Source organism: Ascaphus truei, chromosome 2, assembly GCF_040206685.1.
Source record: "Ascaphus truei isolate aAscTru1 chromosome 2, aAscTru1.hap1, whole genome shotgun sequence".
In the NCBI taxonomy this organism is placed as follows: Eukaryota; Metazoa; Chordata; class Amphibia; order Anura; family Ascaphidae; genus Ascaphus; species Ascaphus truei.
The window spans coordinates 203,945,222-203,961,861 of record NC_134484.1 but is presented as its reverse complement, the minus strand read 5'-3'; the positions used below and the strand labels follow the sequence as shown (position 1 = coordinate 203,961,861).

At 41.4% G+C, this 16,640-nt stretch overlaps 1 protein-coding gene across 3 annotated transcripts in view; it reads left to right on the top strand.

Annotated features, from left to right (window-relative positions):
• The window catches only part of ZCCHC2 (zinc finger CCHC-type containing 2), a 71,035-nt gene extending 61,638 nt beyond the window's left edge, over positions 1–9,397 (top strand). The window contains exons 10-14 of one of the 3 annotated variants that reach the window (XM_075585858.1): positions 180–241; positions 650–738; positions 2,149–2,277; positions 6,535–8,034; positions 8,683–9,397. In XM_075585858.1, coding sequence (XP_075441973.1) covers positions 180–241; positions 650–738; positions 2,149–2,277; positions 6,535–8,034; positions 8,683–8,750 — 1,848 coding nt within the window. In that variant the 3' untranslated portion in view covers positions 8,751–9,397. Of the gene's footprint in view, positions 1–179; positions 242–649; positions 739–2,148; positions 2,278–6,534 lie in introns of all 3 variants that reach the window. The other 2 variants (XM_075585859.1, XM_075585860.1) reach the window with 2 other exon arrangements.
• Positions 9,398–16,640: the final 7,243 nt, after the last annotated feature.

Genomic DNA, 16,640 nt, shown 5'->3' with positions numbered 1-16,640 from the left:
AAAAAATGCAGACCGTATTATCTAATACTACAGACCTGATTTAAAAAAAAAAAAAAAAACACATAGGATTGTTCACGTTTTGCTGCCGTCAGATAGGTGCTTTTCAATCAGGGTGACTTGCACTGGAAATGTTGGTGCACCACAAAGTTATACACTGAAAATATCTCTGATTTTCTTAGCAACGTGCAACAGATAAATGGAGCCCGTCTGTCGCAAACCAAGAGACCGGAGCATCTGACAGGTACGGTTACATACAATTATCCTCGCAATCTTATTTACTGAATATAATACTTTAGTCATGTTTTCCTTATGTAGCGCTGACAACATCCTGTTTCTTCTGCTTCGCTCTCTATACTTGTTTCTGTTGTATCTCGGACATCTACATTTCTATGCATAGTTCTGGCTTGAAACGCCTGTTTCCATGATTAATAGGGGTCTATGTATTAAGGCAAAAGTGGTACATATCTGAGACCAAGAAAACCACCACAGGTTTAATAAATTAAAGATATACGTACAATAAACCCCAAAAATCCCATTGGTGTCAAACTTTTTTTCTGTGGTGCATCTGGTCCGGTTTATTTTTTTTTATCTACACGTAGACATTTGTAATCCTTCTAGTTCTTAACATGCATACATGTTTTCTCCACAGGTATAAGGTAGAGAAGGTTGATGGCAGATCAGTCTGCCGAGCGAACGGGATAAAAGCAGTTCAGAGCCTGAGGACCTGTATAGGGAAAGGTAAGAGTCTCGCTTTGCATGTTTCTTACCACTTCAATACTGCACGTGACATAACAATTTCAGTATATCCAGGGTTTGCACCCCCATTTTAAGGTGTAATTGCGCTTTTTTCCTTAGAAAATGTGTGTACATCAATACAAAGTTCCATTATAGAACTATATAGTAACGTATTTCAGAAAAAATACACAAACGGCAAAATCACCGGTGAAAAATGTATCTGCATTGAGACTTCCATTTCTTTTGTAGTTTTATTTATTTACTTAAAAAATTGGAATGGAAATACTTTTTCAAAGGTCCACTAAGATCCAAAAAGGGGGGAAAACACTGCGCTCACGAATGATTTCTTATCTCTAGGTTTATAATGATCCCCCATTGTTGGCAATACTACAGTATTATAAAAAGGCACAGATGTGGGAATAGTGACCATTTTTGCGAGGTTTAAGGATGTTTTTGTGGTAAAACGCTTGCGTTTTTGGTGCATTTCTGCCTGCGTCGGTTAAATCAAAAAAGATTCTAATCGTTCAGTCCCGCTAAACTCTCCCTCACCTCTGGAAATTGAGAGCTAAAAAGTTACTCCCATGTTTATTTTAATTTTTTTTGGAACATTAATATGTAAATGTGAGTTGTGTGAATGTATATTGTTGTCGTGTTTTGTCCTCTTTGTTGCATCAAATTATTACTGCATACTGTTAAGGGATTATAATAATTTTTCAACTAATATAGCATTTTGGTTTGTAGTTGGTTCAGGGGCACCTGTGATTGGCTTGGTTTGGTCACCCTCGTAATTGTAGTGTTTTAAACCAACTTGTGGCTTTAACATTTCCATTTCACTCTTCAACTCTCCATTCAGTATGTGCCTTCGGTGAAAAGAATGGGAAGGAATGTGGACTGTTTTTAGTATGAAATGTCTTTCTTTTGTTAAGACGATACTGTTGTTGTGTTTTACTGCTTGCTTCGCAACCGCACTACTCGCACAATCCTTCTGTAGTACTTGATCATGTATAAATTGGACAAGGTCTTGTTAGCATTTAGCCTCGGTTGAAATATTGGTGAGACATGGGGGGACATCATGTAGATCAGTATTCCATGAGCAATCTGTTTTTGAAATGATTGTTTATAACACTGAATGCTTGAAGCGAAAAAGCTTCATTTAAAAAAAATTATTTTGTGTGCTGTTTTGCTGCAATGTAATAACAATAACCTTAATATCCTCTCCTTCCTCACTAAGGGGATCTTAAATCTTTTAGGAAAGAGCCTTTGATGACCTCCCCCAAATTCACACACTTTCAGAGAAAAAAGACTATTTGGAATGTGGTCGCTGGTCACACAAGGCATGAGCTAGCAGGTAGCTGTAATGTTGGCCAAAAATGCAGAATGAAAGAACAATTCTTTTGTCTTTCTTGTTTCTAGAGCCAACATTGGAGGTTGGGTCTGGGCACGAAACGTGCGGAGAAACCTCTTCAGAGACTTACAGTTCCCCTTCTAGCCCCCGACATGACAGGAGGGAAAGCTTTGAAAGTGAAGAAGAGAAGGACAGAGGTTGGCTTCTAGGGGGTAGCTCGTTTGTGAGACATTATGCATGCTTAGTCAACTGTGTAAGGCAGTTGTGGGAAGGGGGCAAAACAAAGTATAAAATAGATTTCAAGAAGGGGCAGTGCAGGAGAAGTCGGGCTGCATCATTCTAGAAATGGGCAGTGCTCTGAAAAATAAACGTATGTATTTGCTAATGTTCTATGCTTTGCTTTCTCCGAGTCTCTCTAAGTTTCTCTTTGCTTGCATGTTTACACTGTATTCATGGCCACAGTGGGAAAAAAATTAATTGCCAAGTTATGAGTGTGCCTCAATAATGCCAAGCGTTTGGAATTGCAGCCACCTCTAGCCCTGCCATATCACTGGTTATCAATAAATCACAAACCGTATGAAAACACTGTTCTGTGTTTTGTGAACCACACCTTTTCGGTACATTGTTGCAACATGCAACCACCTGTCAGTCTCCCACCCCAGCTTTTTTGGTCCCAAAATGTTGCTGTACATGCACAAACATCCCCCCCCAAAAAATTATTTTTACATTTATTGTAAGAACTTACAATTACTGTATTTGGAGAAACACACACACACGTTTGCAGAAGTATTCACCTTTGTTGGGACCTGTTGCTCCACAACACTTTCAAATTAGACTTTACATGTAGAATCTACAAAAACGACTAGTGTTTAGTTAGAAAATGCATATAGAATATAAAGAAGTACGACTTACAGAGAAACAGATTCATGTAGGTTGCATAAGTGTTCAAGCCCTTTGCTACTGCTGCCCTAAATCAGCTAAGGTGCAAATGAATAGTTTGAAAGGTCACAAAATTAGTGAAATGGTTTCAGCCTGTGGGTAATCAAAGTGGTTTAACTTGTAGATCATTTCCCTCAGGTATATAAAGACTTTCAAGCTGCAACTCATAGTGAACCAACAAAGCAACCATGAACACCAAGAACCTTTCGAAACAAGTCGGGGATAAAGGGGTAGAGAGGCACAGAGTAGGAGAAGGGTACGAGAAAATGTAAAAGACGCTGATTATCCCTCTCAGCACAGTGAAGTTCATCATTAAAAATTGGAGGATGCATCATACCACCCAGACACTACCCAGATCAGGTTACCCTCCCAAACTGAGCAGCCGGCCAAGCAGGATACTGGTTCGGGATGTCACTTTGAAGCCAGCAATGACCTTGAGAGATCTGCAAATTTCTGTGTCTGCAATAAGCCGGTCCCTACAAAAAGCTGGCCTGTGTAGACAGTACCAAGAAAGAAGCAATTACTCAAAAGGTGCATCTTAAATCAAGTATGGAGTTTGTAAAAAAAAAAAAAAAAAAAGCATGTAGATGATGCTGCAGATGTGGAAAAGGGTTTTGTGGTCAGATGAGACAAAAATTGAACTTTTTGGTCTAAATTTTCAGCTTTGCGTCTGGTGCAAGCCCAACACTGCACATCACCCAGTCAACACCATCCCAACTGTCAAGCATGGTGGTGGCATGTCATGTTCCTGGGATGTTTCTCTTCAGCAGGGACTGGGAACCTTGTCAGGATAGAGGGGAGAATGAATGGTGCAAACAGGTGAATCTTTGAGTTAAACCTGTTTTGAGTCAGCCAAGACTCTGAAACTTGGAAGAAGATTCACATTTCAGCAGAAGAATGCCAAAGCCACACTGGAGTGGTTGATGTAGAATATAATTAATTTTCTTTACTGGCCCAGTCAAAGTCCTTGCCCAAATACAATCGAACATTTATGGCGAGACTTGAAGATTGCAGTCCATCGACAATCCCCAACAAACATATCAGCACTGGATCAATTTTGCCATGAAAAAATGACACCATGCTACTATGCAAAGCAAGTAGAGACCTATCCAAAAAGACACAGCAGTAATTGCTGAGAGAGGTGCCTCTACCAAGTACTGACTTAAGGGTCTGAATACTTATGCAACCAGTACATTTCATTTTGTAAATTTTCTCTGCTCACATTTAACTTCCTCCTCATATAACAGTGCATACATTTGTAATTCAATTAAATGTGAGTTTCTTGGCAGGTGGGTGCATACTTCTACAAACGTGTGTGTGTGTGTGTGTCCGTCCGTCCGTCTCGTGCAAATGTAATGAAAATATACCTGGCTGTACATTGCACTATGCTTGTTGCCTGGATTTTAATGCATGATTTTTAACACCACCTGGCAAATGCTGGATTTTACATACAATAGGCATGCATTTGCAATTATTTCAGTGGGTCTGTAATGAGGACAGTCTGGCGGAAGACATGGGCATAAGCAAACTAAGAAGTTGTTTACGGGATACTGAACTTTAATATGGTCTTTACCTTGTACTTCTTCCAGCAGTTAAATTCACTAAAAATAAGGATCTTAGTTTCATGTTCTCCCCTTCAGCACAGTAGGAGAGTGCAACGCTGCAAATTAATGCATTCCCATTAGTTACTGAATTGGGTATAGCATGAATAACAGTTGTAGACCTCAAATGAAGATCGGCTTTGGTTCCCCATTCTGATGGCAACATTTTGAAACACATAATTTATCATAAACAGAAATACTATACTGGAGATTGTTAGGTTTGGAGCTCTTTGTAATGACCAACATTTGAGTGATGTGCTGCAGTTGAGATTGCAGTTGAGATTCCAGTTTAGAATGTAAAACACGGTGCCTACGGAAACAGGCATTCCATGTTTAATTAAAGAGAGAGAACTAAAATCCATGTTGGTGGGAAGCCGGGGGTCTCAAGAGCTGAACCACGTTCAGTTCTGCGGACCCCCTGCTCCCAGAGATACTTACCTCTGTATGTGCTGCGGATTCTTCATGGAGGTTTAAATCCCACACGCCATGTGGGCCAATAGGAAGCTTTGACGGATGACATTGCGCATCCTAATGGCTCCTGTGTCACAGGAGGTTTAAGCCTCAATATTGTTCACCCTGCCAGTGATGCTACTGGCAGCACCTATGGAGTAAGTATCTTGTGAAGGAGGTTGTCGCTGGAGTTAAAATGAACGCCGTACAGCTCAAGAGGACCACTCGTCCCCCACCCCCTCTCCGACCCCCCTATCCCACCCCATCTCCTTTCCCACTATACTAACAAAATTAAAAAACTAGACAGAACCACATCTTTAACCACTTGATTGCTGTAGCGATCACGTGGCCGCTCCTCTGAGCAATCACATGATCATGGTGTCCCTGATGATGCGAACGGAAGAAGAATGTCTCCTTTTTGGTTCCTGCTCTGGCTAGATCATTCAGTGCTTTACAGGACGACGGAGTGGGATATCCCCTTGAAAAAATGAGCTGGAACCCATGACATAGCTACTACCTCAGGGACACCCTGGAGTGGGCACTCAAAGGGTTATCTTGAACTGGGGGGGGGGGGGGGGGGGGAATACAGCAATCGAAATATAAATATATATATATATATATATATATAATTGTATTTTTTTTTTTTTTTTTTTCTATTAAGTAGCTGTATTTCCATTTTTTTTTTCTTATTTACTACCATGTAAATATGTGGATTGGTTTTCCCCTGTAAAAATATAGAATCCAGTCTTGCAGTTTTTTTTTTATATATACACAAGATTTAGGCCCATATTTACTAATCGGTGCTATTCCATGAAACGCCTTACAGCTCATTCAAGTCACAGGCCAGAAGTCACCTTCCTGCATCAGAAGATATCTTATGGAATAGTACCTCTTCGTAAAGAGGGGCCGAGATCTTCTGACTTTTTTTTTCCAGGTTCATATTACATACAATTAAAACTTTTTCTAAATATGTTAAACATTTGTTCCTAGTAATCAAAGAATGCTTCAGGTGAATTTTTCCCCCTCGCTTCAGCCCTACAGGAACTTGCTCATAAAACCTCAGTTTCCTCTCTGCTCTGATTTAAGCTATTCTTTGTGATGAGATCTAGTGGTCATAGGGCAGACACGCTTGAAATATCACTGCCATGATGATAGTTCAAAAGTTTCTACAAATACACTATATGCTACAAATTGGCAAATACAGGTGAACCTTTCATGGCCCATTATATTTTACTATTTGTAGAAATTGAATATGGTCAGGCTATTCAAATCTAATTGTTGACCCTAAATAAGGATGCATGCACCCACCTAACCTGCTCGCTTTGCCAAAGGTGTGGTGATGTACTTGGGGGGTGTGGTATAAAAATGTATCTACAATTATTGCAGTTATGTACCTGACTATTTATTTGTGTGTATGTATTTATCATGTACTGGTTTGTTATATTTTCCTTATTTCTTTCACAGATACAGACAGTAATTCGGAGGATTCCACAAAGCAAAGTGTTCCCAGTTTCACTGCTTTTGGTACAGTTAATGCATCCACTGCCAAGCTATCTGCTCATATTTCTTCCCTTAGTAACAAAGATGGAGGCCCTATAAAGAATGCTTTAAACCTTTCCAAGTTTCCGCACATTCCCTTCATGCCCGCCTTGCACTGCGTGATGCACAACGGCGCAGAAAAGCCAGAAGCAGTGATTTCCCCACCGCTTCCTACAGAAGGAAACTCAATTGGAATGCTCGTTGCTAGCTCCGTTTCAATGTCTCCAGTGAGGGAAGCATCTAGCCATGGCTCTGTTGGAGTGGGTGTTCCAGCTATCGCCAACGCTGTCGGGGAATCCGAGAAACGCATTGACGTACTGACTTCCTCTCTCCCTGTCCCATCCACCTTCCTCCCTCGCAATTGTCAGCCCAGCAACCATGCTTTGCATCTACAAATTCACAGGCTTAAAATACCTTCTCAGGGGCCACCAGAGGCCTGTTCAGTGAATGGATCAACACAGACTATCAGCTTGGGCCTAGGCTCTAGTACTGGCTTTATTCCTGTTCACAGTCCAGGAGGATTTCCAGGCTCCCCTGTAATAGCTACGGATCCCCTCTCTAAACCTTTTTCCCAAGTAGTAGGCCTTAGTCAGGTAGTGCCTCATGCGGAGGGGAATACAGGGGCTATACCTCCACCTACAAACCTAAAGTTGGTTCTTCCAGCTGCTAACTTGTCCCCAACACCACCAGTCTCTTACCCATTGCCTGGAGCACCACTTACCAATGGTGTGTTGCCTTCCCCAAACACCAATGTGCTAAATGCTGCTGCCACAGCGGCTTCGTCTCAACCAGCTAACATTGTCATGGGTCAGGTGCAAGCTACCATTCCTCCTGCCGTTCCTACCCACACACCAGGCCCAGCGCCCAGTCCGAGCCCTGCATTGACCCACAGCACTGCACAAAGTGATGGCACTTCCTTCTTGAGTGCTGCAGTTGGAAATACCAGCACGAATGGCACTCTCTTGCCACCTCCGCAGATAGGACCGGGTGCATGTGGCTCCTGTGGGCGCAGATGCAGCTGTGGGAACAATGGAGGCGTACCCGTGGGTAATTACTTTTACGCCAACCCAATCCATGGACAGGTGTACAGAGTTCCTCCTTTCTTTACTTTGCCATCTCTTTGCAATAGCACCTACCTCAACCAAGCACATCAGAGCAACGGGACACAGGTCCCTTTCTTCTTGCCTCAGGCTCCCTACACCAACGGACTAATGCATGATCCTGTGCTCGGGGGGCAGGCCAACTATAGTATGCAGCAGATGCCAGGTTTTAACAGGTACTATATGTACCCATCACCTAACGTAGTAGCCAATGCCAATGGATCAGGGCCCAAGAAAAACGGGAACATCTCGTGCTACAATTGTGGGGTAACTGGTCATTATGCACAGGACTGTAAGCAGCCATCTATGGAGGCCAGTCAGCAAGGTAATCGTGATAGCTCCCAGAGGACTTGTTTCTGAATGTTCTTGTCTCTCTCCCTCTTCCAAATGGTGGTTGTGATCTAGATGTATGTCTGTGTGTGTGTGTGTGTGTGTATTGTGCTATCGCTTTTCTGTCTACAATGGTGCAGAGTGTTCAGTTGGATTTTATTCACCAGTTACCATCTCCCCCCTGTTTAAAAAAAATAAAGTAAAAAAAATAAATAAATTAATTAAAAATGAAGGTGCATCTTAGGCAGTCCATCTAATTTCCCTGATCTTTTGTACTCTTATCTTTTTGTGCCGGATCATTTCGAAATCCTGTGCCTCCGTAATTCCTTATTTGTGTCAATTGTGCTACAGTTGCTCAGAACAGGATCTAAAGTGTTTTCCTTGCTTAGCCAAATGAAGGAATAAAAGGGTGGATACCCATCCCAACATAGGCATCACTAAATGACACTATATTGTTTTGAATGCTGTTTATATGGAGCTGTGCATTGAGGCTCCTCATCAATCCTCTCACCCTTGGAGCGTAAACAAATTCTACGTTTGAGAAAGTGCCTTTTTGTTCCTGTTATCTTTGTTCCCTCTTAAGCATTTTGTTTGACCTGTTTCCTTGTAAGCACTGACTTAGCAGTTCTCTTTCCTGTTTTAGGCACTTACAGGCTGAGGTATGCACCACCCCCTCCCCCGTCCCATGATACCATGGATTCTGCTGACTGAAACCAGTCCATAAAAATTAAACAGCCTCTACTCGTAACATTGGAGTGTGGAAGTTTCAGTTTACCTTTTGGTGTTGTGTTTAGGAGCTAATCGTTTGCCACCAGTTCAAGGAGAAAAGGAAATGATTGCATTAATGTGTCATTACGTGTTAAATCCTGAACTAAAGAAGATGGTATTCACGCAAATGCTTGTATCCATTACTAAACACACCCATACACGAAAAAGAAGATCATCTAAAATGATATTCCACACATGGCTTGAAGAGTGCAGTGATTACCACTGCTACGTTCCTTAAAGCACCAAACGGGAGAAGCTGAATCCCTGTGTTCTTATGCTAAAATGTTAGTGTCGCTGCCTCCCGGCTCACAATATTCTCTTCTATTCACTTTTTGGCTTCCCTGAGGATACTTGATGTTTAGTTTTCCATTCTTCTGTAAGTGCACAGTGCATGGTTCTGGAGAAAGGGGTCAACTCTTAAGTTCGAAAATCGTTGTGCCTGCAACTTACTAGAAGGACTGTGATCAGGAAAAATGGTCTGACAAGTCAAATGGTGTGGATTTTGGATGTACTTGTTCCTTTTTTACTCTTCATATTTAGTTTTGAGGTGCGTAGCCTGTGCCTATGGAACTGTAAGCACTTGGTTAATTTTAGAAAATCCTGACGCAATTTTGTTTTCGTTGGGAGGACCAATAGGTAGAAACATGACATGGGTAGAAGAGGGCCATCATTCTATGCCTTCCCTGCCATCAGGATGTCTGCAACAGTTTGCTCCATGGCCAACAATATATAGTTCTTTGCAAATATTAATTAGACCAGGCATTAAAGCAAGGTTTTAATCACTGGGAGATGACCTCCTTTTGATTAGAAGCTTTCCCTGCTGGCATTGCTTGCCTCTCTGGTAAGAAAATGAAGTTTAACGGATGTATTTCTACTTTTGAGTCAGTCTGTGGTCATGAATGCCAACAGACTTCTTTGTTGCTTGTGCAAACAAACATCCAAGGGTGGTTTCCTCATCAGGTCAAACCATACTTGCAGTATTTAGTAATAATATGACAGTTTCAATATTTTATTCTAAGTATTTTTCCCCCTTTTGGCTGAGTAGTAGAGATCATATTTTTTTTTATTTTTATTTTTTGCCAATCTGCTACTGTGTGAATCATAATGTGAAAGACTGAATGTCTGAGTGTTTAAGACTGTTAAACATGTCAGTGTCATGTCAAAGATAAATGCTGCTGTTTCAGTTTTTGTTATTTTTTATTCTTAAATAGCCAACATATGCACTAAGTCTTGCTTCCAGGTAATATTTGATTTTTCTAATGTGCACTGAGGTTATCTGGAAAATGAGCGTGTATAGATGCATTTTGTGTTAAACAGCAGTGATCTACCAGCACTGTACATCTATAGTTTTTTTTCTCTCTTTTTTTTTTTGCATTCCTCATCCTTTTTCTCGCTAGAGGTTTTTTCTTTCAGATGAGTCTATAGGCCACTCCAGCACTAAATAGATCGTCTTATCACAGCAGGTAAAAAGTGAGATTTATGAACTAATATGAGCGTGATGCTATTGGTAGACCATATAAAAATCGGTATGGAAGTGTAAAACCTCAGTCTAGTGTTAAGCCGCTTCACAAATTGCAAAACTTGAAGAAAAAAATGAATTTTGGTCAACATTTCCCCCCCCACCCCCCCGGTAATGTTTATATTTATAGCATCAAGATAATGATATTTTTTTCCCTGAGGCAGATGGGATAAGGAGAAGAGTTCATACAAAGCTTTAATTTAAGAAAGAAAAAAAAAATCTTATTTTATTTGATCTAGGTATTTTTGGACATGATTGAACTGTTAAAACACAGTTGAGTTGTTTGAGTGAAAGTAGTGCAAGCCATCTCGTGATTGATCAGCCAGGAATACCTGATGGAGCTTATGTGAGGATTCGAAATACTGTACTGTAAGCAGGAGGTTTTACCTTCTCTTTATTTGTATGTTCACCATATACTTTGATATTATAACTGTTATGTACTGGAAAGGTTACTTATATTTCTAGAAAAGATTTTGGATTTTATGCAAACTTATTTCCTTGAATTAACAGCAATAAAAAGTGGGAAAGCATGATTTGTGTATGTTGCCAATTTATTTTACACCTGCACTTACTGTGCCAAAGTGCGTGGAAACCGTTTCAGGCGAGGAGACTAAGGCTTTGGTCTCGCTGCGGGCAGCCGCGTGCGCGCGCTACGCACCATCTGATGTTATTCTCCCGAGCAGGTCCCAGTCCCGCCTCCCTGCACGGCTCACTACACGCTGTGACGCGTCAGCCGCCAGGGGGTGCAAGAGAATTGTAATCCCAAGCGGGGACGCGTCACGTGGTGTGGCTGTGAGCCAATGAGGAGAGGAGGCTTCGGGGAGCGGGGAGGAAAGCAGCGAATTTAAATAAACTCTGCAGCACCAAGGGAGCCCGCCCCTGCTCCCTCCCATAGACTCTCTCCTCTTCGCCACGGGAGGTGTGTGTGTCACACCTGTAAGCATACTGTAGTGTGGGGCATCGCTGTTGTACGCGCTCTCATGTACTGCGGGACAATGTCAGCACCTAAGTATTGGGTTGAAGGCCCCCCTAGCAGTGACGGGGTTAATTCGCCTGCCGAGCTGTGTCAGCAATCCCCCTTCCGATTCTCCCCCCCTGCTCCGAACCCCCGTGCTCCGATTCACCCCCCCCCCCCCGTGTGTATTTGTGAGTGTGTGTGCGTGTCTGAGTGCGTGAGGGGCTCAGCGGCTGAGGTGTGTGAGGGGCAGAACGGCTGAGGGACGGTCCCGCCCCCTCACATCATGGCCGTGCCCCCCCCCCCCCCCCCCCACCTGTTTTGGCCACGCTCCCCCCCGCACCAGAAAAAATTTCCTGCAGAGAGTTGCACGCGCCGCCGGCAAGCAAGACAGCGTGCGGACACGTGCAACGGGGCCTTAGCCTTATGCTTATGCAGCCAACACAACATAGACACACAATTTCTTCATAGTGCTGGTCTCCTCTACAAAGTAGAGCTCTACTCATAAGTTCATAATGAAGTTCTGCATTTAATGTGACCGCCAAGAACAGTGGAAAAACAACGTTTCAGGTCCCATATGGATCTTTCAATCAGATCATCTGCACTTACATCTTGTGTTAAAGCTGCAGTCCAAGCAATATCCTACACATTTTGTTTGTTTTAATCAGTTCTGTACTGAGAAAATACTTGTAGTTTTTTTTTGTTTTTTTTAACTACTCGGAAAGACATGTTTAATGTTTTATAATGTAACAAGCATTTCTGTTTCTATAGCCACTATTTCCAATGTCACATCCCCTTCCTCTTCTGAAACAGGCTCTGGCACACCCCTTTTTGAGCCCTGCCCTCTCTAGCAGTGCACCAATTGTATCTAGGGACTGCCTGGTCACATGATCTTCCCAACAGAAGTTTGCATCTTGAGTCTTCTTCTACTGCACTGACAGCCATTTAATGAACCCCCGAGCCGAATTTTTGCCAATCGATCACAGGAGAACGGATTGATCGGCAACTTGGTAAATTGCTTCTCATTGTGGATTGTATTGATGTACATATTAAAGGGGATTTTTTTTTTTTTTTTTTTTTTAAACGGCAGCTTGAACTGCTGTTTTAAGGGACCTTCAACATGGTTTCAAATATTGGTTATAAGATGAACCAGAATGTAACAAATTACATAAAGCATGTAGGACTCCCAGTAGATAACGTGAGTGGTGTTCTGGTCACTCCTTTGGTGTAACTAAAATTCAGGAGAAATGTAGATGCAGCTATTTAGCTATTCGTTATTTTGACATTTAGGATACTGGAGAATAACAAAAGGTCAAGAACTGCTGTTTTTTCTTTCTTTTTTTTTTTTTGTTAAACTAAAGCCAGTGGTTGTCCAAAATAAAATCTGCAAACAAATTAAAGACTACTATTTGGCTGGCCTTCGTGGTCTATGGGTCACAAGCAAAACTTATTTTCAGTGGCAAATCAAGTGTACACTGAATATAAAGGACCTGTGGTGGCAATCAAATATCAGTGAGTCAGTCTGTTTTACCGCGGTGGTTTTGAGCATATACACAATATCCCAAGAAAGGGAATGAATAAAAGCCTGCCGACAAGACTGCACTCACTATATCATATCGGACCCATATTGTCCAAAATCACAAATATTTCCAATTTACGGCCACCACAGGATGGAGAACTGAGGATCCCTGATCAGAGGATCAATAAGAATATACTATTGTTATCTTAATTACATACTGACGCAAAAGAAAGATATAAATACAATCTTTAATCAAATGAAGATACACTTCAAGTGTGTGTATTTAGTGAACAAAATAATAAAACTATTGTGAGATGGTCACTATATGCTTGATATGTTATTGTATTGTATATATTATATTTGATATATAGTCAAAGCTAAAGATGCATGTGTATATGAAAAAAAGGGAAAGTATCCCTTTCATTCATTGATATAAGACTGATATCCACTGTCCCTGTGAAAATATAACACATTTATCCTTGTATTTCAGTAAACTAGAAAAAACTCCTAAGCCAAGATGTCCGCCTCTGGTGGGACATAACCACCTTTGGCCGTGCTTATAGTGCTGGCGACGGCGACCGATGCCGTCGCCCCCAGCGAAAGTTATAATTTGATTTGAAGCGATGTCGCTGACGACAAGGCCAGTGACGTCACTAAAAGGGGCGGGCCGTGCAATTTGATTGGTTTAGAGAGTCACATGTGGCGACTGTTTCTAAAAAATCAAATTTACCCAACTTCAACATTTTTGGTTGCTCCGTCGCGCTTACTATAAGCGCTTGCGACGGCGTCAATGTATTTGTTTCAGAGCGACGTCGCAAGGCACTATAAGCGCAGCCGTAGAAAATTATTTGAAGGTTAAACGCATACCTTGTGGCTTAAGAATTAAAAAGATACCTTCTTTCAGTCAACGGAATTTGAAGATAATTGGGTAAAAATTTTGGATGAGTGTTTGATGAGACTTATAGAACTCATAATACAATAAACAATTATGGAGAAAGTATCCCTAGAGGAAAATATTAAGAACTTGCAAGGAGAATTAGATCAATTTGAAACCATGCAAGACTTTATTACTAATGATAAAAATTCTCAGAATATCAGTAATATGGAACAAGAAGTGATGGGGGGAAAAAAACAAGCATAAATTTGAAAAGGATTACATGGACTACGAGCGTCGCCAGATATACATTTGGCATAAGCCAGATCGCTGAAATAGAAATAAAGGGAGACCACAACATGGAACTTCAACTAATCAACCGCCTGACGAAGCACTTTAGTGTTTGAAACGCGTTGAGGTCGAGAGTATTTTATGCTGTCCTGTGAAGCTGCTATTTGAAAGTTCCTGATCGGAGGAAATTGGAAGCGAGACGTGCTTGACTGCGCACACGGGACTCACGATCCCGTAAGTGGAAAGTCTGCACTGAGTAACAGCTGATCCCAGTTTGAATCAGGAACTTGGCAGCATGGACATATTCTTTTAGGCATCTGCTGAATTATCGTTATCTTAAATATAAGTCTACACTGACTGCATTTTTGTATGTTTAATATTAATACTGTATACACCTTTACTTCACCTTTGGTGCACTGTGTTGTGTTCTTTCCTATGCTTACCAATTCTGTGGAGCCTATCTTCACTGGATAACTGTGAAGGTGAGGAGAACCTCCAGACACTGCAGCGGAAAGGAGGAGAAGCAGATTCACTTCAGAGCTGATTTGAAAGCACGAGCGTGGATCAAAACTCCCACTGTAATCAACCAGGTTTTTCAAGAAAATCAACTCCACTACGATCCATACAACAAAAAAAAAAGCAATCAAATGAGATGTCAAGCTTCTCTGATGCTTCGGATAGCGATGCCTGTTCACATGCAGTTTCCTTTTCCAGCAATGAGACCCCTGGGAGACGCAATCAGTCACGAAGAACAGGATAATCAAGAAACCAAATACAGAGAACCAATCCCATCCTCCCTCTATCTTTAGGCAAACTGAGACAAAAAACACAGGACTAGACGCTCACAGAGGAGAAGGTGCAGGTTCTAAACTAAATAAATATTCCTAAATCAAAACAATATCACTAAATCTGGGACAGATTTGACAGATGGCAAACTATCACTTTTGAATAAGGGCTTGAATTTTGCTGAGAACTTTATATAGTTTGAAAACACAATAGACCTGCATAAATTTGGCAAAAATCTAGTGCTTAAAAAGTTCTTTAACAGAAGTGAGGCTGGTGAAAATGCAGTGGCGGATGGGGATTCATGTCCTGTGATGCATAGGGCCGCTCCAATTACATGGAGAACGTCAAATGAACAACAACACATGACATATTACACCGTGTCATGATTTAACAAAAAGCCAAAATGGAGAAGTCATGTGTGAAAAACCAAGAATACCTTATGATTCAGTAGTTTGTAGAACCACCTTTAGCAGCAATAACTTGAAGTAATCGTTTTCTGTATGACTTTATCAGTCTCTCACATCATTGTTGTGGAATTTTGGCCCACTCTTCTTTACAACGTTGCTTCAGTTCATTGAGATTTGTGGACATTTGTTTATGCACAGCTCTCAAGGTCCAGCCACAGCATTTCAATCGGGTTGAGGTCTGGACTTTGACTGGGCCATTGCAACACTTTGATTTTCTTTCAGCCATTTTGTTGTAGATTTGCTGGTGTGCTTGGGATCATTGTCTTGTTGCATGACCCAATTTCGTCCAAGCTTTAGCTGTCAGACAGACGGCCTCACATTTGACTCTAGAATACTTTGGTATACAGAGGAGTTCATGGTCGACTCAATGACTGCAAGGTTCCCAGGTCCTGTGGCTGCAAAACAAGCACAAATCATCACCCCTCCACCACGTGCTTGACAGTTGGTATGAGGTGTTTGTGCTGATATGCTGTGTTTGGTTTTTGCCAAGCGTGGCGCTGTGCATTATGGCCAAACATCTCCACTTTGGTCTCGTCTGTCCAAAGGACATTGTTCCAGAAGTCTTGTGGTTTGTTCAGATGCACCTTTGCAAACCTAAGCCGTGCTGCCATGTTTTTTTTAGAGAGATGAGGCTTTCTCCTGGCAACCCTTCCAAACAAACCATACTTGTTCAGTCTTTTTCTAATTGTACTTTCATGAACTGTAACATTTAACATGCTAACGGAGGCCTGTAGAGTCTGAGATGTAACTGTTGGATATTTTGCAATTTCTCTGAGCATTGCACGGTCTGACCTTGGGGTGAATTTGCTGGTATGTCCACTCCTGGGAAGATTGGAAACTATCTTGAATGTTTTCCACTTTTGAATAATCTTTCTCACTGTAGAATGATGGACTTTAAATTGTTTGGAAATGGCCTTATAACCCTTCCCAGATTGATGGGCAGCAACAATTGCTTCTATAAGATCATTGCTGATGTCTTTCCTCCTTGGCATTGTGTTTAAACACACCTGAATGCTCCAGACCAGCAAACTGCTAAAACTTCGGCTTTTATAGAGGTGGTCACACTTGCTGATGATCAATTAATCAAGGGCATTTGATTAGCAGCCCCTGTCTGCTACTTAGCATCTTAATTCCTATGGAAGCAGTAAGGGTGTACTGTACTTAGTTTTTCACACTCAGCTTCTCAATTTTGGCTTTATTTTTGTTAAATAAATCATGACGCAGTGTAATATGTCATGTGTTGTTCATCTGTGGTTGTATTTACCTAATTTTAAGACCTGCTAAGGAATAGATGATTGTTATTATGTCCTGATATGTAAAACCATAGAATTCAGAGGTTGCACTGAAATCGATGGGGATATAAATATTATAAAAGAAAAACTTGGCCCTTTCATAGACAATGATACCTATAAGAAATAACTA